The following is a 24098-nucleotide window of genomic DNA, read 5'->3' on the forward strand; positions in this document are numbered from 1 at the left end:
TGCTGGCTGTGGAACCTCTTGTCCTGTACCAGCTGTGACAGTTAAAAATAGGTCACGTTATTGCTATGTTTTGAGCCTTGATTGTGGCTCGGATGTGCTGTTCATCACTTACAAGAGTTTGGGGAGAAAAATGGGGAAAGCCGAGTAGTTCTTGTGGTGGGACCAAGAAATGGTGTCCCCTCAGATCCTCAGGGACCTCCTGCCTCCCGTCCTCAGGCGTCCTGCCCTCCACACCATGCTCAGTCGGCACGGCACCCGGTTCTCGTGCGGTGGGGTCTGTGCTTCCCCGGGAAAGGGGCTGAGGGCAGGCGAGAGCTGGATAGGGGCTGCACCTGCATTTCCAGCTCTTTTTCTCTTTTAAATTCAAAGCTTTGATATTTTTTTATTTTTTTATTTATTTATTTATTTATTTATTTTTTTTTAAGATTTTATTTATTCGACAGAGATAGAGACAGCCAGCGAGAGAGGGAACACAAGCAGGGGGAGTGGGAGAGGAAGAAGCAGGCTCCCAGCGGAGGAGCCTGATGTGGGGCTCGATCCCATAACGCCGGGATCACGCCCTGAGCCGAAGGCAGATGCCCAACCGCTGCGCCACCCAGGCGCCCCTGATATTTTTTTAAATTTCAGCAGTAATATACAGAGACATGCGGTGTAAATATTTTTCATTATGGCAGTATGTGAAGCACAGACCCAACCTTCCCTCCCACCCTGCTTTTAATCGCTCTCTTCTCTCGATAGATGAGAAAGGACACATTTAAGGGTATCTTTTTTTTTTTTTAAAGATTTATTTATTAGAGAGAGAGCTCGAGCGCACATGTGCACGTGGGGGAGGGACAGAAAGTTTAGCAGACTTCTGCGCTGAGCGTGAAACCTGATGGGGGGCTCGGTCCCAGGACCCTGAGGTCACAACCTAAGCTGAAAGCAAGAATTGGACGCTGAACTGACTGCGCCACCCAGGTGCCCCCAGTTAAGGTGTTTCTTTGCAGTCCTTTTCCTATTATTTCCTTGCTTTTTTCATTAAACAAGCATATGAAGTGTCTTTGCATGTCAGGCCACATAGTCATGTTTTTTTGTGGCCACATGGCATTTTGGGGTACATTATTCATTTTAGACATACGCATCGAGTGCTCGTTCTTTCCAGCACTGTGCTCAGCTCTGAGGATGGAGTGCTGGGAGGCAGGCAGCCTTGCTCTCGCGGAGCACGGACTTTTAACAGTAGGGCAGGTGCATTGCTGAATTTTCATACAAACTTCATTGCAACCACAGCAAACGGTGGGAAGGGAAAGCCTGTGACTCTGTGAGCGTAGGTGAGGGAAACCTTCGGGATGCGGGCACATCATGATCTCAGTGGTCTCTTACTGGGGGACACCTTTCTCCTGTGCTGCACGGCCGTGATTATTTCTGCCATGTTCTCGCAGATTGTGAGATTGACCCCACAGAATAAATTTCTACCAGCGGAGTGTATGCATTTCAGATTTCAATAATATGACCACAGTGTTCTCTCCGAGTTGTGTCAGTTTTCACTGGGAAATAAAGTCTTTAATTATGTTTAAGCAGGGTTCTTTGTACAGGGCTCACCGTGCCTGTCCTCGATTGTAGGAAGGAAGAGGAGGAGCGGAGGCGGCGTGAAGAGGAAGAAAGAGAGCGTCTGCAGAAGGAGGAGGAGAAGCGCAGGAGAGAGGAGGAGGAAAGGCTGAGGCGGGAAGAAGAGGAGAGGAGGCGAATAGAAGAGGAGAGGCTTCGGCTGGAGCAGCAGAAGTAAGCGGGTCGGACTGCTTTTGTTCAAGTGTGAGCACCGGACCGCCACGGTCTCCGGGTGCCACCTGAGAGCTCTGTGACATGAGCGCTGGGAGGCGCACACCACCAGTTCCCACCATTTGTACCAGTAATCTGTCATGTTACCGAGAGGGCCTCGACTCAAGCTTCAGTGGGTGGCGACAAGGAAAGACCTTGGGGTTAGCTGCCGGGACCCAGGGACTAGAGCGGGAGCTGAGGTGGCTTGCTGGCTCTGTCCCTGGGTCCACGCGATCTTGTCTCAGTTCCTAGCTGTTCTCGCCCCTTCTGTTCTCTGCCTTGGTGGACACGAGGCTGTCCTGGTAGACCGGCCGGATTCGGAGAGAGCCCTGGTTACAAAGTCCCAGGACAGAGGAGCTGCTTCGTGCAGCCAGTGTCAGGCATGTCTGTTCCTCGTACGGGATTTGGGACCTGTAACCATTTCTCATTCAGGGTTGTGAGAGCAGCTGCGTCACAAAGGACTGGTTCTTCAGGAGGGAGCTGTGGGCACAGGGAGGAAGGGATTGACGCTGCACGTGGGGGAGGAAGGTCTGAGGTGCGGGGTGGGGGTGGGGGGTGGCATTTAGAGGAAACCAGAGAGCATGACAGTCCTTGGGTGTCCTGTTATCTCCCAGCAGCTCCTCAGGCTTCAGCAGTAGTCGCAGACCGGCCCAGGGCCCTGTTCCACTTTGGGGAGAGACTAGAGTGCTACAGCTTTGGGAGCAGGCAGTGCCCTGGGTGGGCCCAGCGTCGCTTCCTGCAGGGCTTTGTGAGATTTTGCTTTATCTCATCTATCTGCTTATCTATTGATAGATGGCTTTGTGGTCTTTGTGAAGTTGGTCACATAAGTGAGGTAGGAGGCCAGTGGTGCCTGTAGGAGAGAAAATGAGATTTATGATAAGAGAAATTACTGTCTCTAAGCCAAACGTGCTCAGATATTTTCAATATTGTTCTGGAAGGCAGGCCTTATTTATTTATTTATTTGTCAGAGAGAGAGAGTGCGCGCGCGCGCACACAAGCAGGGGGAGAGGCAGTGGGAGACGCAGACTCCCCGCAGAGCAGGGAGCCCGACTCGGGGCTCAATCCCAGGACCCCCGGATCACGACCTGAGCCGAAGGCAGACGCTTAACCCACTGAGCCACCCACGCGTCCCAAAGACAGGCTTTATTTATTTATTTATTTTTTATTTTTTTAAAGATTTTATTTATTTATTCTACAGAGATAGAGACAGCCAGCGAGAGAGGGAACACAAGCAGGGGGAGTGGGAGAGGAAGAAGCAGGCTTATAGCGGAGGAGCCTGATGTGGGGCTCGATCCCACAACGCCGGGATCACGCCTTGAGCCGAAGGCAGACGCTTAACCACTGTGCCACCCAGGCGCCCCTCAAAGATAGGCTTTAAATGAAATGCTAGGGGCCCTCAGTTTCCCTGGCTGTATTTACACTGACCAGCGCCGCTCGTGGCATAGTCTGGTTACTGTCCTGCCTCTTCCTGCTCTCCGTGCATTCAGGTAGAGAAGCCGTGGCCAGCAGCTGAATGACGTGTGTCGGTCCCCACCCCCCACCGTAGATGACAGGGCACCCTTGCGCAGCGTCCTCCTGGGAGTCCAGGCTGACACAGGCCTGCCTGACTGCGTCCCGGCTCGGGCCGCTCCCCGGCAGTGTAATCTCAGGCAAATTCCCGAAGGCCTGCACTGTCTTCCATCTGAAGCCTTGTCTCTGCCACGGTCATGAGCGCCCGGGTAGCTGAGGACCTGCAAGCCCTTCGAACGCCGCGTGGCGCATAGTAGGGGCCCCGTGACCGTTCGTGGTTACGATGGGGATCCGACTCGCGTATCATTCTCCTTCCAGCCCAGATTTTCCTTGAAAACCCTCAGTGGAAAGTGAGAGGCCAGGTGTCTTTTCTGGAATCTATCTTCTGGGCCTGGGACACGTGTTGGTGGGAAGGCATTCCTGGCTCAGTCCCTTCGTGATGTGACAAATAGAAATCAGCCGTGAGGACGTTTTCTTTCGCCGCGAGCCGTGGCCTGCGGTCCGACGGCAGTGTGTTCTCTGACGTTGCAGGCAGCAGATCATGGCGGCCTTGAACTCGCAGACGGCTGTGCAGTTCCAGCAGTACGCGGCGCAGCAGTACCCGGGCAACTTCGAGCAGCAGCAGCTCCTCATCCGCCAGCTGCAGGAGCAGCACTACCAGCAGTACATGCAGCAGCTGTACCAGGTCCAGCTCGCCCAGCAGCAGGTGCGCCGGGCGCGGGGGGGCTCCCGCAGGGACCGCAGCCCCCTCGCCACGGGGGCTCGCCACTTCCGCATCCGTTAGCCTCGAAGGATAAAGTAACTCGCAGGGGCCTCTGGGAAGGGAGACTCGGGGTGCGCGGGCAGTTACGAAAGCAGATAGATGGCGTGGAAGCAAAAACTGACGTGGCCACTGCTTTGTCGCAGGGCATCTGGGGGTCGTGTGGGCCAGGTGTCATTCTGGTGAGTCCGGGGGAGACTCTCTTGGTGGTCCAGGCACCATGAGGACTTGGGTAACTCGTGTTCGTTCGACCGTGGTGTTCAGGCGGTGGGCTCTTATAGGCCGGGGCAGCTGCCCGTGGGGGGACCCGTCCCGTAAGGCTGTCGGCTGGTTTTGCAGGCTGGTCCTCTTGATGTTTGCGTGAGGTGCTGGAGCGAGACCGTGCTCCCCTACACCACGGTGGTAGTCCTCTCCCAGCTCCCTACCCGCAGGTACTTGGCTTCCACACAGGAGTGAGCAACTTAGGATGAAGAGATGGGATGAAAAACAAGGTCATACTTGGATTGGGTCCTGGCTTTGCCATAATCTGGTTTGGTATCAGATAGGCTACCTGCTGCTCTGATTTTTCTGTCTTTTCTCCCAGTGGGTGGGAATGGGATAAAAAATCCTGGTACCTGCCCCGCTCACCTCACCGAGCTCTCAGAGGACTAAAGTGAGAACGGGAGTTGCTCTGTGAAAGTATTTGTGTACATACAGCAGATCACTGATCCGTGTGCACTTTTCACACCGGGCAGAGGCACTAATGCCTTCGCAGAGTGAAGCTGGACAAGTTTTATTTACTTGCTTTTTTTCACTTAGAAAGCAGTTATGACCTGCCAGACAGTCTGAGGGAAGGATGCGTGCGACATTGTAGTTGCTTGACGTTTCTTGTCGGATGAAGTGATCTTGGCTGTTTTACCAACCTCTTTAAATTCTTTGGAAATTAATATCCTTACTTAAAATACCTCTTCCCTTGAATCTTTAGCATTAGCGAGTAGTTAAAAAGCACTGCAGATTTTGTGTCGTTCATGAGAAGATGAAAAAGATTTTATTTATCAATAAATATAAGTGGCTTTTCTGAGGGGTTTCTTTTCTGTCCTCGAAAGCCTGTTTCTGCTTGAGCATACCACCCCCTCTTCCTGCTTCCGTGATGGGCTGTGAGATGTTTCCAGTGGGATAGCTCACACGCCCTGCCCTGTCGATGGGTTGCTGTCATTTAGTGAGAACACGGTTGGTCAAGTAGGGCAGACCAAGAATCTGTGGAAGAGAAGGATCTGGAATCCATAATTTAGATAACAGCGATGGAACTCGGTGTTACACGTTGATTGGTGCTCTCTGGGAATGGAGAAGGAGATGCACCGGGGAGGGAGCAAAGGAAACTTCAGCCCCCTAAAGTAGTGATTTTTTTTTTTTCTAAATACTGAGCAAAATGGCAAAATACTAACACTTGTTCATTCGGAGGTGTAGCTGCGTGAGTGTTTGTTCCTGTACCTTTCTGTGCTTTTTAAAACCTTTCCAAAGTACCGATGAGAGACGGTGTAAATAAATCGTTATGATCTGTTGTCTAGAATAGATAAATATCAGCGGGCAGTGGGATCCCCAAAGGGAGCTGTTCCCTTTGCCGGAGGATTTCAAGTACGGCCTCCTGGAGAGTGGCTGTCTGAGGGGGGGGATCGTCCACAGATCGTGCCGTGAGCCTTCTCAGTGTGCCAGCTTGTTTTGGTTGTATACGCTTTTTCTGGAACCGGTATTCTTTCTGGAAAACTGATGTGGGAATGACCGAGAATCTAGGCCTTGGAAGGAGGTATTTTAAAATCCTGCGTGTATTACCAGCTTGTGTTAGCCGCAGAAGAAAGTGTTGCCGTTGGTGGAAATAATTGGATTGTAGATGATATGTTAAATGTGTGTGCAGATATGCAGGAATATGTCATTATCCCCAAACCATGAGATTACAAAGGCTTTTTCCCCTGTATTTTCTTTGTTTCATTACTTTATTTATTTTTTACTTTTGTAAACATAAGCTCACTTATGCCTACATGGTTCAATTTAGAGTTACTTCAGTGCCCAACTGTTCATCAACAGTAAAATGGATAAGTTGTGTATCTTCACAACAGAATAGCATAGCAGTGTAAACAAACAAAATACAATTACTCGTATGACCTTATTGATGAACCCTGCAAAAATAATGTCGAGTAAAAGAAGCCAGACACAAAGAAGAACCTTTATTATACAATTCCATTTATATAACATCAAAAAACAGGCAGAGCAAGTCTGTAGTGTTGTAAGAAAGAATAGTTGTGACCCTTGCAGTATGGCTGGGGAGTGTGTTGAAAGGAGGATTCTGGGATGCAGATAATGCCTTGTCCTGGTGTTGCTTACATGGGTATGTTTGGTTTATGAAGAACGACCAGGCTGTACATTTCTGTATGATTGGTACACCTTTCTCTATGTATAGTTCAGAGTTTCCCCAAAATTTGCTTAAGTAACAACACTTAGGTATATCTAGTAATACTAATACCCATCTTTTTTTTTGAGAGAGAAAGAGAGCATGAGAGGAAGGAGGGTCAGAGGGAGAAGCAGACTCCCTTCTGAACAGGGAGCCCGATCTGGGACTCCATCCTGGGACTCCAGATTCATGACCTGAGCCGAAGGCAGTTGCTTAACTGGTTGAGCCACCCAGGCGTCCCCTACTAATATCCATCTTGATGGAGGAAGGGAATGTCCCCAAATAGTTGTCCTTTGTGTTTAAAATGTTTTTGCTCTTCCATTTTGACTCAGGACATTTTGATTCCATTTTTATGAATGCACATATTTTAATCGTAATTATATAACCAGTGATGAATTTTCATTGAGAAAATATTTTGACCTCAAGCTCCATTTTATAAGCCTGTTTAATTCTTAGGTTGATATTCTTTATAATATGATTAACAGTTTTCAGTTCAATTGTGATGTGAGTATTTCTGTATATAGTTTATGGTGAAGATTTCATTTATTGATTATTTTTGTCCATATTAGAGTAATTGCCCATATTTGATTTATTGATTACTTTGAGGGCCCGTATCAGATTTTACTAATTACAGCTTCTGCCTTCGTAAATTTTCCTCTGTGACCATTTATTTCTACCAAGTTTAATTTTCCTGATTCAGATTTTATGTATCTGAATTTTGTCAAGATTTTCTTCCGTTGGTTTTAAGAACAGATGTCACAGTGTTCAATTTTTGCTTTTACTTATATTTGGGGTTGGTTATTTCTGTCTACTTTAATTTTTCCTGGTTAGTTTTTCTAATGACCCTTAGGTCACAAAAACGTGATCTGGGTTTTTGTGATAGTTTTTCATCATTTTTAGCTGTTGGCTTGATATTGTCCTCGTACTCATCATAGATAGGATAAAACTGATATAAAGTCTGTTAGTAATTTCTTGAAGCACAGTGCTTTGGTAGAACAAAAACACGGGGTCAGGGTGCATCCCAGGGCAAAAGTGCCATCTTTAGCCGTCCTGGTCAGCATATCTTCACTGTTTCCCGCTTGCAGGCAGCCTTACAGAAACAGCAGGAAGTAGCAGTTGCGGGGGCTCCTTTGCCTGCATCATCAAAAGGGAACGCAGCGGCGCCGGGCGACAGGACGTCAGTCAATGGACAGGCCAAAACTCACACTGACAACCCGGAAAAAGAACTTGAACCAGAAGCTGCAGAAGAAGCTGTGGAGAATGGACCAAAAGGTACAGTTTGGCAAGTGTGTGTGTCTGTCCAGATGTCATAACTGAGACGCATGGAAAGAAAGTCAGGAGTTGGGCTCACTGGCTTTGGAGAGCAGTCACATCCTTGTGAGAGTTGAATGCTTTTGTACCCTCTTGAGTCTGAATCTGATGCTTCTGGTGACCCTTAGAATAGCGAGAAGAGTTCGTCAGAGGACTTTTGGACACTTGGGGCCATGTATGGGTTATCTGTTGCTGTGTAACAAATCGTACCGATTTAGCAGCTCCCTGTAACAGCTCTAGATTGTCTCACACAGTGGGTGAGGTGACTGGGGTTTCGGGAACAGAGGAGCCGCTTAGCTGAGCGGTGGTGGCTCTGGTCCCATGGGGTTTCGGTCCTGATGCTGCCGGGACTGGAGTCGGGTGAAGGCTCCGTGGGCACCAGAGGTTCTGTTTCCCGGTGCTTCCTCCATGGCTGGCAGGCTGGTGCTGGCTGTTGGCAGAGGCCGCGGTTCCTTGCCCTGCGGAGCCTCTCCTTCAGGCTGAGTGTCCTCGACGCAGTGGCCGGCTTCCTCCAGAGCACATTATCCAAGGGGACAAGGCAGAGGTGGCAGTGTCATTTATGCTTTGAGTTTGGAAGTACGACATTGGCACTTGCACTGCATTCTGTTGGCCACACATACCGACCCAGGCACATTGTGGGTGGTGACCTCCCCGGTGCGTGAGCACCCAGACATGGGGATCACGGGGTCAGGGCATCCTGGAGGCTGCCTGCCATAGACTGCAGTGTTTTTTGAGACTAAAGTACCAGAAGTTAACTTAGCAGTTTCAAAGGTCTGGCTTTTTACGGGCAGCTCATTCCTTCTTTCAGCAATTGACTGAAGATTTTCTGAGCGCTAGGGGGACAGCGTGAGGCAGAAGGACCCACGAGGTGTAAACTGTAACCACGTAAGGGCTGTGCTGGGGAGAGAGGCATGGTGTGGGTCGAGAGCGTGTGACGTGGGGACTGTGACTGAGTCGCGGAGGTCGGCAGAGGCTTCGTGGGGTAGAGACGCTTGAGCCGAGGAAGCTGAAGCAAGACTAGGCACTAACTTTGGAAGGAAGAGAAGAGCACGGCAGGGCTGGTGGCGTGGGCGGCGGTGTGGCTCCTAAGAGAGTCCGTTTCAGACATCCGCCTTGACTTTGTGGAGTAACAGAAAACGGCTTTGGATAAGACCCTGAAAATCCCATGGTTTAATCTCTCTTCCCTTTGATCCTTATTAAGAGTTTATCAGTATTTTTTTTTTTTTTTTAAGTAATCTGCACACCCAACGTGGGGCTCGAACCCATGACCCCAAGGTCAGGAGTTGCAAGCTCCACCGGCTAAGCCAGCCAGGCGCCCCAGGTCTCCCAGGATTTTTAAATGAATCTTTTGTCAGAGGTCTGTGACTGCTTCTGAAAGACCTGCCGAGTGGTCTGGTGCACACAGACACGGCTTAGCTACAGGACTGGCCCCCTGTCTGCTCCGTCCTTAGCGGTGCCATTCTGTCCAGGTTTTTCTGTTTCTCTGAGCTCCTTTAGAATAGCCCCTGGAACTTTGGGATCCTCAGAGGTCAAGGCTTTTATTTTTTTGACAGAGACTGAAGTCAAAGCCCAGCTTTCTTTGTCCAGATCCAAAAGTGAATTTATTCCTAAGTCCAGATGCTCTCCATTATTAGGGTTCCCTGGCTCCGGCTGGGAGGTTTCCAAGGTCAGTCTTAAATCCCTATACGTATGTAATCAGAGTGTTAAAAAAAAATCACTTCTAAGATTGAGAATTGCATGTGTTCTTGAAGTGGTGTGGTGACCTTCGAATACCCAGTGACATTGGTAAATGCCGCAGTTCGGGGGGACAGTTTGCTGGGGAGCCTGTGTAGTCCTCTGAGGCCCTGAGCCTCAGGTAGACCCCATGGCACGTGGCGCCCCGCTGCAGCCAGGCAGGGGTCCAGTGCGAGTGGGTCGCCTGCAGGTGAAGCCTCATCTTCTTCAGCAAATGTAATTCCTGTTGCCTTTAGAATCTCTTCCAGTAATAGCAGCTCCGTCTATGTGGACACGACCCCAGATCAAAGACTTTAAAGAGAAGATTCGGCAGGATGCAGACTCTGTGATTACAGTGGGCCGAGGAGAAGTGGTCACTGTCCGAGTCCCCACCCATGAGGAAGGATCATACCTCTTTTGGGAATTTGCTACAGACAATTATGACATTGGATTTGGGGTGTACTTTGAATGGACAGACTCTCCGAACACTGCTGTCAGCGTGCATGTCAGCGAGTCCAGTGACGACGACGAGGAGGAGGAAGGTAGAGCCGTTGGTCCGTATTGACGAGTGCTGGGTTGTGTGTTGGCAAAGATGGCACGGGTCCCGTGTCAGGCACCCTTATCTTCCTGATGCACCTCTTCATAAGTGGGACCTCAGCTGAAAAGGCTGAGAGGCCAGCCTCCCAGAAGGGACTGGGGTCCGAACGTGCCATTGCTGTGATGCCAGGCAGGCCTGTCTGGCAGTGTGTTATGTGACTGCTTTCTCAGTACTGTTTTACTTCCAGCATTTTGTGTTGGAAAGCCAAGTGTGCAAGATCATTTTGAAAAATTTTAAAAGACCAAGCAAGAAATCTGCCAACTCTGGAATTTATTTAAATGTACAATTCTGATATTAGTTTTTTAGGTCGTTACTCTCTAAGATTTTTTTTTTATGTAAATACAGAAACTCATGCCAGAACATCATACCTAAAAAAATAAGTCAGCTGTTCTTGCCCATTTTGCACAGTGTAATTTTTTATTTTCTTTAGACAAAACGGAGTGTTTCCAAAAGCAGTCTAAAGTCTGTTGGTCTAGGAAGTAGGTTATAAAATGTGTGCATATTAATGGAGAAGGTGGTCTCCTTAAGTTTGTTTTACAGAAAAGGTAGAGCTCAGGGCTTTGGTACCTACGCAGTGAGCAGTGAGCACTTGAGTTCCCGGCTCGGCTTCCCGAGGCTGGTGTGGAAGGAGTGCCCTGGCCGTGGGAGCAGAGAGGCCGCCTCTCAGTTCTTGGAACTAGCTGACCTTTCGGGTGACTCGCAGACCAGCTGCTTGTGCTTGAAGACGGTTGGTAGCGTTTCCAGAGATCACGTCGGGATACATTGAAAGAGGGAGTTGTCGGAGGTCTGTGGAGGAAGGCCAGTTCAGTCAGCGGTCGAGGCGCGCAGTTGGGCCCGGCACCACGGGTGCCACACGCCAGACCCCCTCGGGCCACGTATGGCCACACCCACGTGGGCCCGTGTTGTTGAGCTGTTTTGTGTCCCATGGCGCTTCGATTTCAGCGGCCTTTCTCTCTGAGGACCGGAGCTGGGTAAAGATGGCCCACAGATACTGCTCACTGAACCAAAAGGAAAACACAGGAGTGAGGAAAGAGAGACCCAGGCAGGTGCCCCAGCCCCTGTGGCACGTGCCCCCGAGCAACGTCAGGGAGGGACTCAGGAAAAGCAGACTGTTTGCGCATGTCTGGGAAGGGAGGTTGTGTGTGCAGACCGTTGTACTTCTGAAGAGCTTTGTGGCTGGTGTGGGAGTCTCTGCTCGGAAGCAGGTCGAGGCGGTCTGTTTCTCCCGGCTTGCCTGCTGGAGAGTCCCCGAAGGGAGGTGCATCCTAGTGTGAGCCCTCTGCTGAGTCTCGTTTTGGGGGCTACTGGCCTTGGGCGGGGCCGGTAAACATGGCCGGGGTCCAGTGCCTCTCCGGAGGCGAGAGCCACGGCGCACCCTTGATCTTTGCTGTCACGTGTGACATCCCTCAGATGGAAATGGACTAGTCCTCGCGCTAGTCCTAATCATAAAATGATTTCCATCTAAAACTAAGCCGTTAATACCCCTGTATGATCTGAAACAACAGTGAGGCTTTATTGCTCCCAAGAGTTGTTTGCGAAGAGTGAGCTTAACCTTCTCCTTTTTGAAGATTTAGTTCACAGATTCCATGTGTCCCCATGGCTTCTTATGAAGGCCACCATGCCACCAGGTCTTGTCCCCATGGGGCATTTTATGAGGGTCCTTTTAGCTTGGGTTGAGATGGAAGAGCAGTCCAGTCTTTTTGTCTGTTGCTTTGGTGGTTTTTTTCTCCGTTCGGTCTTAGAAGGTACAGGAGTTTGTTCTCTCTGAGGAAGTAACCCATCTTCCCGCTCTGATCTTTCCGTCTTTATTGCTGCCAGGTCCCAAGTCTTTGCTTACCTTGACAGAAGGTGCATTGCTCATCTGTTTTAGTTTTACAGGTTTTTGTTTGTTGTTTTTTTTTTAAGATTTTATTTATTTATTTATTTGACAGAGCGAGAAGAGCACAAGCAGGGGGAACGGGGCAACAGTAGAGGGAGGAGAAGCAGGCTCCCCGCTGAGCAGGGAGCCTGATGCAGGGCTCGATCCCAGGACCCTGAGATCATGACCTGAGCTGAAGGCAACGCTTAACCATCTGAGCCACCCAGGTGCCCCAGTTTTACAGGTTCTGAACAAAATCTGGATCTTGAATTCCAATCATCTGTTTCCTAGATATCCTTGTAGGCAATAGTTTGCATTTTGAAAGACTCTATTTCTCATTTGCACATGAAGGACATTTAAGTATTGCTGTGATGCAGCAAATCTGATTTGGGCCTATATATCAGAATGTCGGTTGCTTTTTTTTTTTTTTAAGTAAGCTTTTTTATTTTAGAATAGTTTTAACTTTATAGAAAAGTTGCAAAGACAGTACGAAGAGTTCCTGTATACTCTGCACCCAGTTCCCCCTCCTGCTAACACCCATCTTGTCCTGCGGTATGTTCATCATCACTAATGAACTGATGTGGATACATTATGATTCGCTGGAGTCTGTGTGTATTCAGATTTCTTAGTTTTTGTCTAATGTTCCAGGATCCCATCCAGGATGCCACATGGTAGTTACCCTGTCTCCTTCAGCCCCTCTAGCCCGCGAGAGTTTCTCAGACTTCCCTTATTTAGATGTCCGCTAGTGATCACTGACGGTCACCGCACAGTTAGCTCATGCTGCCAAAATTCACTCTGCCTTCTTAGGGACCCGAAAGTCTTTTATCTTCTACGCTGCATATTCCTCTGACCTGTTTGCCTGAGGTTGTTTATGTTTAATGTGTGAAACTGAGATTTTAAGCTGGTTCGTAATTTTCCCACTCCTATAGTTTTCCAGAGGTCTTTTTTCCCTAACCTCGTATCATTACAGTTCAGAAACTGTTAACGGGGACAAACCTAGAATCAGAACTCACTTTTTGCCACTGGGATCATCCCCGGATTGACACAGGCCTGTAGCGGAAGGAGTGGATTTTCTGCCTCTCTACTGTAGTTTCCTCATTTTACTCTCTTCTAGCTGAGATGTACGGAACAGGACAGTCCTCGGAAGCTCGATTGCCCCTTCCTAAAACATAACTTTCATTTTGTTGAGGAAGAGGACAGGAGCATCATTTTCCTTGGTGTTGCTCAGACAAGCGAGGTTCCACCTGCCGGGAGGAGTGAGGAATCGAGTGGGTGTCCCCAGGGAAGAGTGGGGGCTCAGAGTGGGAGTGGTGGTCGGAGTTCAGGGAGAGAGAGACGCTGGCTGCTTCCACCATCAGATAGCAGCTGCTGAGATACAGGAATGAACAGATGAATGAAAGACGAAACCAGTACGTGCTCTCGGGTGCGTACGTTATAGAGTGGCTCCAGAGAATTCCTGCGGAGCCGTTTCTCAAAGGAAGGGACGGGGTTGCTTGATGCGAACGTGGTTTTCCGGGATCTGTTCACTGACGCGTCTCCATTCTGTCTCACAGAAAACGTCAGTAGTGAAGAGAAAGCCAAAAAGAACGCCAGCAAGCCTCTGCTGGACGAGATCGTGCCTGTGTACCGGCGGGACTGCCACGAGGAGGTGTACGCCGGCAGCCACCAGTACCCAGGGAGAGGGGTCTACCTCCTCAAGTTCGACAACTCCTACTCCTTGTGGAGGTCAAAGTCAGTCTACTACAGAGTCTATTACACTAGATAAAGATGTTGTTACAGAGTCTGGAGTCTAGGGTTGGGCAGAAGACAGCATTTAGTTGGGAATTTCTTTTGACCTTTGTGGAGCATTGCAGTCAGTGTTTACCCTGTTGATTTTGGTCTGACGGCTGGCGAACTCTTGTTGGGACTCAGGGTTCCCTTGAGACCCTTTAGCATTAATACTCTGGGGTTCAGGGGATTCCTCAGAGCCCGCCAGCCCTTGGGTGCTGACCACCGGAGTCACTGATGGATGCGAAGTTACAGGAGCTACGTGTTAAATCTTTAAGGTCTCCAAAATAAAACCTCCCCACGTTGACCCCACCTGGCTGATGGTGAGTCCCTCGCTGCCTGCTCCGTGTGTCTTACGAGAGCCCGTAGTTACGGTGACCTGTGACTGGACGTCCTCATGTCAGTAGTCTCCCTGAGGTGCAGCTGACTTTGGTGAAGGTCATCATTTTGAAAACTTAAAAACTCGAGACCTCACAGATGATCATAGACAAATTGCCTCAGTTCGATTTTGTTCTGAACGACCCAGATTGTTTTGCTTTGAGTGCAGCTGTTCAGAGTTGTAGGACAGAGAATTATTTTCCAAGATAATCTCAGAAATGTTCAAAGCTGATTGATAATTGAACTATCAAGACACCTAGAACACCTCAGACATCCGTCTTAGCAAGCCTCTGCTTGGGCCTTCGCTCTTCCTCTGGTACTCACTCAACCAGTAACAAAGCAAAAGTAACTCATTTTTGTCTCGATTGGGCTTTATAGAGCATCTCAAATTGAAACTGTTTTCTACACAAGCATATAGGTAGGGGTTTTGTAAACTCGAATTGGCACCCACTGAATTAAAATACATAAAGTCACTTAAATATAATTCGGTGTGTGGGGAATAACATTGCACTAAGTGGAAATCACTGCCAGAGACAGTCTGTTTTCTTTTCGTGTGTTAATACTTAGGCACAGACCCTACGCAATTCCAGTTTGGAATTGCTTACTAGAGAATTGGAAATGCATATGCCCGTGCTTAAATTTTTTTATAGCTTTAATCTGTATTATGTCTTTATAGATGGGAAGAGGTACATTTTTGTTTTCCTTACAGAAAACAAATATGGATTAATTGCCTCGCGTTTGTATAAGTGATCGACTAGTGTAGAGATTCTTGTTTTCAGGAGGGAGGGTGGCATAGCTAGAAAGCGACAGAGACGGCAATGCACATGTAACGTTACTGTATGTTGTTACTGAAATACTTAGATTTTTACAATTTCCAGTCATAAATCACTTCTCGTAGGAGGGTCTCCGCTGACTAGCTGCGTTATATACAGTTCACTACATAAGGGGCTGTTGGGTTTTGCGTGCTGCGTTTCTGTCTGTTTTTTAATACCTGGTTTTGTACATACCTAACTCTGTTCTCTTTTGGTTATTCAGAAACTGGATTATTTTCTCCTAAGCAGTGCTTAATTTGTGTTTTTTAATTTTGATTCACTGGTTCCAGCTCAAAGGTGTCCACACTGTTCTGTCCAGAACACTTTCAGGCTCTCCGTCAGCTCTCATGTATATATGGTATAGAAACCATGGGGTTAGGCACTTCTTGGCTTTTTTTTTTTTTTTTAATGAGAAAATACTGTATTTAAAATGTAAAATAAACTTTTAAAAAGCAGGCACTAATATATATTTCTTCCAGCCTTTGATTACAGATTTGTCCTTGCACATGTTAAGATAAATTCTCTTCTAAAAATATCATTGTTCTCGGGAGCAGTGTATGTCACTTTACATAGCAGCAGTTCCTGTCATGTGTTCATGTCAGAACATTTTTTGGTTTTAAACTTTTTTATTGCCTTTGGCTGTTGATTAGTACAGTACAAGTGCGATTTCAAAAAGATCTTGAAAATAATATATTTAATCAATTAAAATGTTTATCTGTAATCCGTTGACGTTTCATTAATACAGTTACTCTCTGAAGCGTTAGTTCTATATTTCCTCATTTTGGAAGGACGAGAAGAAATGGCCCAAAAGATCTTTTCTGTTTTAAAAAGAAAAACCAACAGCAGACTCTTTCTGACAGATCAGTTTTTGCTGTGAATTGCCCCAGTGAGTTAGGGTAGATAAAGTTTTCAGACTTCTTGGTGGAAAGGAAAGCACGGACTTTCCTTATTGAAAGGGACTTAGAAGATTATTTCCCCTACACACCCATGTGCGTGGCGTGTTCTTGGAAGTTCATGGGGACCCCCTGCTCTAAAATCCTTGCTGAGGTCTGGACCCTGCAAAGCAGTGAGCAGGGTAGTGCCCCCGCCAGTATCACGTGGAGCACCAGAGACGATTCTAAAAACAACCCCCTGAAATGCAGGCTCACTTGGACCTCAGATTTCATTTGCTTGTCTGAGCTTTGGAGAGACCGAAGGAGTCGGTCATCTGGGGTTTTATTGCTGTGCTGGGGTACCATGAACGCTTGAGAGCTGTTGGTGTGCGAGTACATCTCGGAAGCCATGCCACTGAGTGTTGACCGTCTGCCTTATGGAAGAGAACAGTCAGTTCAAAATCATAAGTGATGGCTAATAATTCACCGGGGGGCGCGGAGCGCAGCAGTCTGCCACCAAAGCCGTCTTGGCGTTGTCTTTCTCCAGCTGAGCTCCGCTCAGCACGTCGTCAGCAGCCTGAAAGCATGTGCGTGTGATCTCCTCGGGAGAGAGCCAGTCCGAACTTCATTTCCATTCACTAATTTTTCAAAATGTGTATTAATCAGACTTGGACTTTTCTCTCACCTATATTCACCTACGATTCTTCGACTTGGCTCATTGAGAGCTTTTTAAGATCGAGTTCAATTCTGTCCTTCCAACAGCCTTCTTCGGAATTTATTGCGTGGTCCTTATTTCAGATTCTTAGTATTTTGCTTGATTTACTTTGTAATGAAAGAAGCATTAGCTCCATTTTTATTAGTTGATAGGCCACTTTTAATAAGTTGTGATTTGATTAGGATACTTGATTTAGTCCCTGGAAACAAAGTGGCCGACTTTTCCAGAACTGACCGTGGCGTTGGGACTGGGGAAAGAGTATAAACTGGAGCAGTCAACGTCTTTCTGTGTAGTTTTAACGAAGCCTTGAGCGTGCTTGCCCCGTCCAGCCCGGCGCTGAACACCCGGGTTACTTGCAAGTCTGTGGAAAGATCCAGTCCAAATGTGATCATAAGCGCTGATTTTTTTCACCTTTCTTGAATGTCCTAGCTGTACAATTCTAACAGTTTTTACCCTTTACCAAAATCATGAAGTTAAATATCTCCAGTTCGAGGTGACGTAACTTTTTTTTTTTTTGGTGTGGCGGAACAGAGAGATGCAAACATGTTTCTTTTAAAATTCTGGTCTGTGTTCATGGAGAATTGTCCCTTTTACTAAGTAGAGGTCTGCTGTGTGCTTTTAATCTGCTGGGTTTGTTGGAGTGGTTCTTTGGCCATTTTTCTGTTAACTGAACATTTGAAGTTCCTTGTGATTTTCTCGTTCTGTGGTGTGCCAGCCAACGCTGTCTTACATGTCTTTCTGCGTGTCTGCAGGAGTTTTTCGAGAGTAGATACCGAGAAGTAGAATTGCTGGCTCGTGTGGTCTGTGCGTTTTTTATTTTAATAGACCTGCCACGTTGTGCTCCGGAGCAGCTGGACTGATTTCCCCTCCGCTGCATAGTGTTGGGGGATATTGCCCTTTCCCTGTCGGTACTCCATATCACCAGACTTAAGTCTGGGGCAGTCCGATGGGTGAAAAATGAAATTTCGTCTTCACGTGTGTTTCCCTGGTAACTAGTAAGGTGAAGCATCTGTTTTTGTTGGCCGGTTGCTTTTCCTCTCCTATAAATTTCCTGTTTGTGTCCCTCCACCCATTTTTCAGTTAGGTAATTTTTACATTGATTTATTAGCACTAAAAATGTATTTTGTTGTATACTGATCATTCAGTATGTATAAGTAATTTCTGTCAGTCTATCGCTATTCTGTTTTTTTTATGGTGTTAGGTGTGTTTATGTGTGTCTGTCTTTGGTCATAGACGTGTTATAACCTATATTGTCCTTTTCATTCAGTTTTTTCTCTTTTTTTGACTTTAATTTCCATATATATGTATACATATACACGTGTGTGTGTGTGTGTATATATATATATATATATATATATATAGCGGCTTCTAAACTTTGTTCCATTTATCTGGCCACTTATGTGCTAATACTGTACATTATAGTTTTAAAACATTTTTATACAAGGCAAATCTCCTGGGTTTTTGATACTTTTTCTTCCCTACTTTGAACCTTTGTTCTGTATGAACACTTAATCATTAGCCTGTCGTATTTCATGAACAGTCTTAATGGGATCTACGTTGGAGTATGCATTACTTTCTAGGTGGATTGAGAGAGCTTACACTGCCTTGATAAAAGATTGGTAGTGGGGCGCCTGGGGGGCTCAGTTGGTTAAGCGTCTGCCTTTGGCTCGGGTCGTGATCTCCGGGTCCTGGGATCGAGCCCCGTGTTGGACTCCCTGCTCAGCAAGCAGTCTGCTTCTCTCTCTCTCTCTCTCCCCCTCTGCCCCTTCCCACCACTTGTGCTCTCTCTCTCAAATAAATAAAATCTTTTTAAAAAGATAAAGTGTACAGTTCAGTGGCATTTACTGTGTACAATGTTGTGCACCCACCACCTCTCTTAGAACTTTTTCCTCACCGTGGAAGAACACCCATACCCGTCTCCCTTCTCCTCTTTCTCTGTAACCACTAATCTGTCATTTGTCTCTCTGGATTTGCATATTCTGCATATTCTGTATATAAAGAATCACGCGATACTTGACATTTTGTGTCTTTTTGGACTTTAAGCACAGTGTTCACAGGGTTCATCCAAGTTATAAGTGGTATCAGTACTTCATTGCTTTTCATGGCTGAATGGTAATCCATTCTGTGAATATGCCTCAGTTTGTTTATTCATGGGTTGATGGATATTGGGGTTGTTTCTACTGTTTGACTATTGTGAATAGTGGTGTCACGAGCATTTGTGAGCAAGTACTTGTTTGAATACTTGCTTTCACTTACTTCGGGTATATACTTAGGAGCAGCACTGATGGGTCGTATGATGATTCTTGGGGAGCCGTGTTTTCCATAGTGCTGCACCATTTTGCATTCCCGCCAGGGGAGCGGTAGAGGAGAGTTCCTGTCGCTCGTTACGTCTCCAACGCTTGCTGCTTACTGTCTTGTTTTACGGCATGGTCGTGGGTGTGAGGTGGTGTTTGGTGGCTTGGATTTGCATTTCCTTAATAAGCAACAATGTCATACCTCTTCATGTGCTTGTTGGCCGTTTCTAGATCTTTTTTTTTTTTAATTCCGTTAGCCAACATATAGTACATCATTAGTTTCCGTTGTAATGTTCAGTAATTCATCAGTTGCGTATAATACCAGTGCCTATCACATCACGTGCCCTCCTTAGTGCCCATCACCCAGCTACCCCATCCCCCTACCCACCTCCCCCATTTCTGTATTTTTGGAGAAATGTGTGTTCAGGTCCATTGTCCATTTTTAAAGTGGGTTGTCTTTTGTTATTTAGTTGTAACTGTCCTTTAAATATTCTGAATATTGAACCATTATTAGATATATGATTTGCAAATAATTTCACCCATTCCATAAGCTGTCTTTCTGCATTCTTGAGAATGTCCCCTGATGTACCAAAGCCTTTCATTTTTATGAAGCCCAGCATATCTTATTTTTTCTTTTTTTGCTTGTGCTTTGGGTGCCAAATCTAAGAATCCACTGGCAAATCCAAAGTTTACCTCCGTGTTTGCTTCTAATAAAAATGCTTTCTTTTCTAGTCTTAGGTCTTATATTTAGGTCGTCGATCCATTTGGGGTTAATGTCTGTGTATGGAAGGGGGTCGGGGTCCAGCCTCATTCTCTGGCGTGTGGCTGTGTCGTTGCGGCAGCACTGTTGGTCCAGGACACTCTTCCCGTTGCGTGGTCTTGCACTCCTTGCGGGGTCAGAGGTGTTTATTTTTGGCCTCTTGGTGGGTTTTACCACTTCACTAATGAAGGATATTTAGGTTGTTTCCAATTTTTTTGCTTAAAATTTTGACCTAAATGAACATGTACCTATATTATTTTGCGTATGTACTTTCGTGCAGTTTCATCTTTAAATCTCTGACATATATATAAATACAGATCTGTATAATTTTTTTTTAAGAGAGAGGGAGAGAGCGCGGAAGGGTGGATGGAGACAGAGAATCTTAAGCAAGCCTCACGCTGAGTGCGTCTTGACCTTAACACCCTGAGATCACATCCTGAGCCAAAACCAAGAGTCAGATGCTTAACCGACTGAGCCACCCAGGTGTCCCTGATACTTTTTATTGCTATCACAGATTATCTTTTTAAATATCAGATTTGTATTGAGGTTTATTGAGATTTAAATTATATACAGTAAAAGTGCACTTTTTTATTTGTGCCGTTAGATGTCACAATGCCAAATTTTTTTTGCCTTGTCCCATTAGAGTCAGTCCCCTTCCCTGCCTCCTGGCAACCACTGATCTGATTTCTGGCCCCGTAGACCTGCCTTTGCCCGACCTGCTTTTGTGTCTGGCTCTTTTTCCCTTAGCATGATGTTTTTGAGAGCCACCCATGTTGTTGACGTATCAGAGTCCTGTTTCACTGCCCACTGCCTGGACACGCCATACTTATTTATTCATTCATCTGTTGATGTGTGGGTTTTTCCAGTTTGGGGTAATGAGCAGTAAAGCTGCTGTAAACATTCATGTATCTGTGTGGGCATAGGCTCTCATTTTTCGTGGGTTAATATCTAGGAGTCAGTTTGCTAAGTTTTAAGTATATGTTTAGTTTTTGTGTGTTTTTTTTAAATAAACGGCCACACAGGTTTCCAAAGTCCTGTGCCATTTTTAAGGTCCCACCAGCACTGTTTGGGAGTTCTAGTTGCTTCATATCCTCACTAGCATTTTATAGGTCAGTTTTTCGGATTTTAGCCATTTAATAGGTGGGGTCTCATTGTGGTTGTAATTTGCAGCCCATAATGGTCAAGGTGGTGAGCTTACTTGCCACCCATCTGTTGTTTGATGAAGTAACACGTTCGTATCTCTTGCCCTTTTTTGACTGCACTGTTCTCTCATTATTTACTGGTATGAGTTCCTTACATTTTGGGATACGAGCCCTTTATCAGGAATGTGTTTTGCAAGTATCTTCTCCCTTCTTTCGGCTTGCCTTTCATTTTCCTAACAGTGCCTTTTGATGAGAAGACATTTTAAGTTGTCAACTTTTTTCTTTTGTGATTTGTAGTTTCTGTGTCCTGAGAAGTCTTGGCCTAACTCGAGGGTTTCTGCTGTTTGCTTTCTAGAAATTTTATAGTTTAGGTTTTACATTTTAGCTTTATGATCTGTTTTAAGTTGATTTTTATATGTAATGTGAAGTAACAATAAAAGTCTGTTGTTTTCTATGTAGACGTGGGTGTCTACTTATTCTACCACCATTTCTTTAAAAGACGATCTTTCCTCTCTTGAATTACCTTGGCACCTTTGTCAAAAATTAGTTGATCTTAGGGGCGCTTGGCTGGCTCAGTTGGTGGAGCGTGCAGCTCCTGACTTGGGGTCGTGAGTTTGAGTCCCGTGTTGAGGGTAGAGTTTACTTTTAAAATGAATGAATTCATGAATGAATGGATCATATATGTGGAGAACTGGGGAGAATTGACATCTTGAGAATATTGGGTCTTCCAATTCTTGAGCGTGGTTTATATCCATTTATTTAAGTCTAACTTTCTCAGCTGTGTTTTGTAGTTTACACTGTACAGACCTTCTATCTGTTAGATTTATTTCTAGGTATTTCATGTTTTTTGATAATACCATAAATGGTACTGTTTTCTTCTGTAATTTCAATTGCAGGTTGTTCTGTTGACTTAGTTTCTGTGGCACGTGTACTTGATTTTTTTTTACTTCTAGTCACTTTTTTATAGATTATTTTTAAGCCTTTCTATGTATAAGATGATGTCCTCCACAAAGATAGTTCTTTCTTTCCAGTCTATATGCCTTTTATTTCTTTTCCTTGCCTGTTACACTGGGTAGGACCTCTAGTACAGTGTTTAAAAAGAATAGGAAGAGCAGACTCCTTCCTTCATTCTGTCTTAAAGGGAAGATACTCATCTTTAACCACTAAGGATGATGATAGCCACTAGGTTTTCCTTCATCAGGTTGAGGGAGTTCCCATCTTCTCTTAGTTTGCTGAGAGTTTTTGTTGTATGTTGAATATTGCCAAATGCTTTTTCCGCATCTGTGGAGATCATGTGACTTTCCTCTTTTGGCCTGTTGATGTGTTGAATTACACTGATTGCTTTTCAGATGCTGAACCAACTTGCATTTCTGGGATAAGGCCCACTTGGTGATGATCCTTATCCCCGGGTTCAATTTGCTAATACCTTTTTTTTTTTAATGTTATGTTAGTCACCATACAGTACATCCTTAGTTTCTGATGTAGTGTTCCATGATTCATTGTTTGCGTATAACACCCAGTGCTCCATGCAATACGTGCTCTCCTTAATACCCATCAGGGGGCTGGCCCATCCCCCCACACCCCTCCCCTACAATTAGCAAATACCTTGTTAAGAATTTTTATGCCTGTGTTCATGAAGGATATTGATATATAGTTTTGTTTTCTGGTAATGTCTTGGTCTGGTTTTGGGATCAGTAAATGAAGGCTTCATAAAATGAATTGGGAAGTATAACCTCTTACATTTGCTGAAACAGTTATTATTTCTTATTTAAATGGTAGAAATCTCCAGAGAAGCTATCCAGGCCTGTAATTTTCTTTTCTTTTCTTTTCTTTTTTTTTAACTGAATTCCCTTTCATATATATATATTCGGGTTCTCTGTTTCTTCCTTTTTTTTTTTTTAAGTGGGCTCCCCACTAGCCTGAGGCTTCAGCTCATCACAGCCTTGAGATCAAGAGTCACGTGCTCTACTGACTGAGCCAGGTGCCCCTGTCTGTTTTCTTCTTGAGTGAGCTTTGTAGTTTGTTCCTTTCAAAGAATATTCCCAAACTATCATTTATTTGCATAAATTTCATCATAATATTTCATATTATTTACTTAAGGTCTGAGGATCTGTGGCATGGTCTCCTCTTTCATTCCCACAGGTAATGTGTGTCTTCTCTCTCTCTCTCTCTTGATCTGATTGGCTAGAGAAAAATCAATTTATTGATATTTTCAAAGACTTAGCTATTGGTTTCATTGAGGTTTTTTTCTATTGTTTCTATATTTTAAGTTGAATTGATTCTCCTTATTGCTGCATTCTTTTTGTTTGTTTTGGGTTTAAATGCCCCCTTTCCCCCAATTTCTCTTTTCTCTTTTTTTTTTTTTTTTAAGATTTTATTTATTTACTTAGAGCGAGATTGAGAGAGAGAGAAGGAGCAGGGGAGGGGCAGAGGGAGAGGGAGAAGCAGGGGCTCGATCCCGGACTCCAGGATCACGACCTGAGCTGCATAAAGGCAGACGCTTCACTAACTGAGGCACCCAGGCGCCCCTTCCCCAATTTCGGAAGGTAGAAACTTAGGTTTGTTTTTGTTTTTTTAATTTCATCTCTCTACTTGTCAGAGTGGCAGGCAGAGGAAGAAGCAGACTCCCCGATGAGCAGGGAGCCGGGTGCAGGCGCCAAAGGCAGATGCTTAACCAACTGAGCCACCCGAGCGTCCCCAAACTTAGGTTATTAATTAGAGATCTTTCTTTGTCTAATCTAATAATTAAAAGCTATAAATTTCCCTTCAAACTCTGTTGTAGCTGCATCCCGTAAGTTTCGTGTATTGGGTTTTTTACCTTTTATTTAAAATATTTTCTAATTTATTGTGTGATTTCTTCTTTGATGCATGAGTCATTTAGAAGTACATCATTTCATTTCATATATTTGGGGATTTCCCAAATGTTTTTCTGTTGATTTCTAATTTAATTCTATATGGTCAAAGAACATATTTTTTATGGTTTCAGTCATTTTGAATTTATTGAGGCTTGTTTTATGTCCCAGAATGGTCTCTCTTGGTGGATGTTCCCTGTTCACTTGAGTAGAATGTACCAGTCTGCTGTTGTTAGGTGGGATGTCTGTAAGTGTCAGGTAGGCCAAGTTGATTGATAGCGGGTTTAAGGTCTTCTCTGTCCTTACGGATTTTATGTCTCCTTGTTCTATCAGTTACCAGTAGAGCAGTGTTGAAGTCTTTACCTTAAATTGTGGGTTTGTCTATCTTTGATGGGGTTTTTGGGTCACATTTTGCTTCGTGTGTTTTTTTTTTTTTAAGATTGTTTATTCTAGATAGAGAGCAAGAGCGTGAACAGGGGGTGAGGCAGAGAGACGGAGAATCTCCAGGCAGACTCTCTGACGAGCACAGAGCCCGATG

General features: G+C 45.6%; 1 protein-coding gene across 1 annotated transcript in view; it reads left to right on the forward strand.

Moving 5' to 3' along the window:
* Window positions 1–15377, forward strand: part of ACBD3 (acyl-CoA binding domain containing 3) — a 34699-nt gene extending 19322 nt beyond the window's left edge. Inside the window, exons 4-8 of the mRNA XM_040636114.1 lie at window positions 1600–1758; window positions 3835–4009; window positions 7574–7760; window positions 9770–10054; window positions 13522–15377. Coding sequence (XP_040492048.1) covers window positions 1600–1758; window positions 3835–4009; window positions 7574–7760; window positions 9770–10054; window positions 13522–13733 — 1018 coding nt within the window. The 3' untranslated portion in view covers window positions 13734–15377. The remainder of the gene's footprint in view (window positions 1–1599; window positions 1759–3834; window positions 4010–7573; window positions 7761–9769; window positions 10055–13521) is intronic.
* The last annotated feature ends 8721 nt before the right edge of the window (window positions 15378–24098 follow it).

Source organism: Ursus maritimus, unplaced genomic scaffold, assembly GCF_017311325.1.
Source record: "Ursus maritimus isolate PB19 unplaced genomic scaffold, ASM1731132v1 scaffold_2, whole genome shotgun sequence".
Taxonomy (NCBI): Eukaryota; Metazoa; Chordata; class Mammalia; order Carnivora; family Ursidae; genus Ursus; species Ursus maritimus.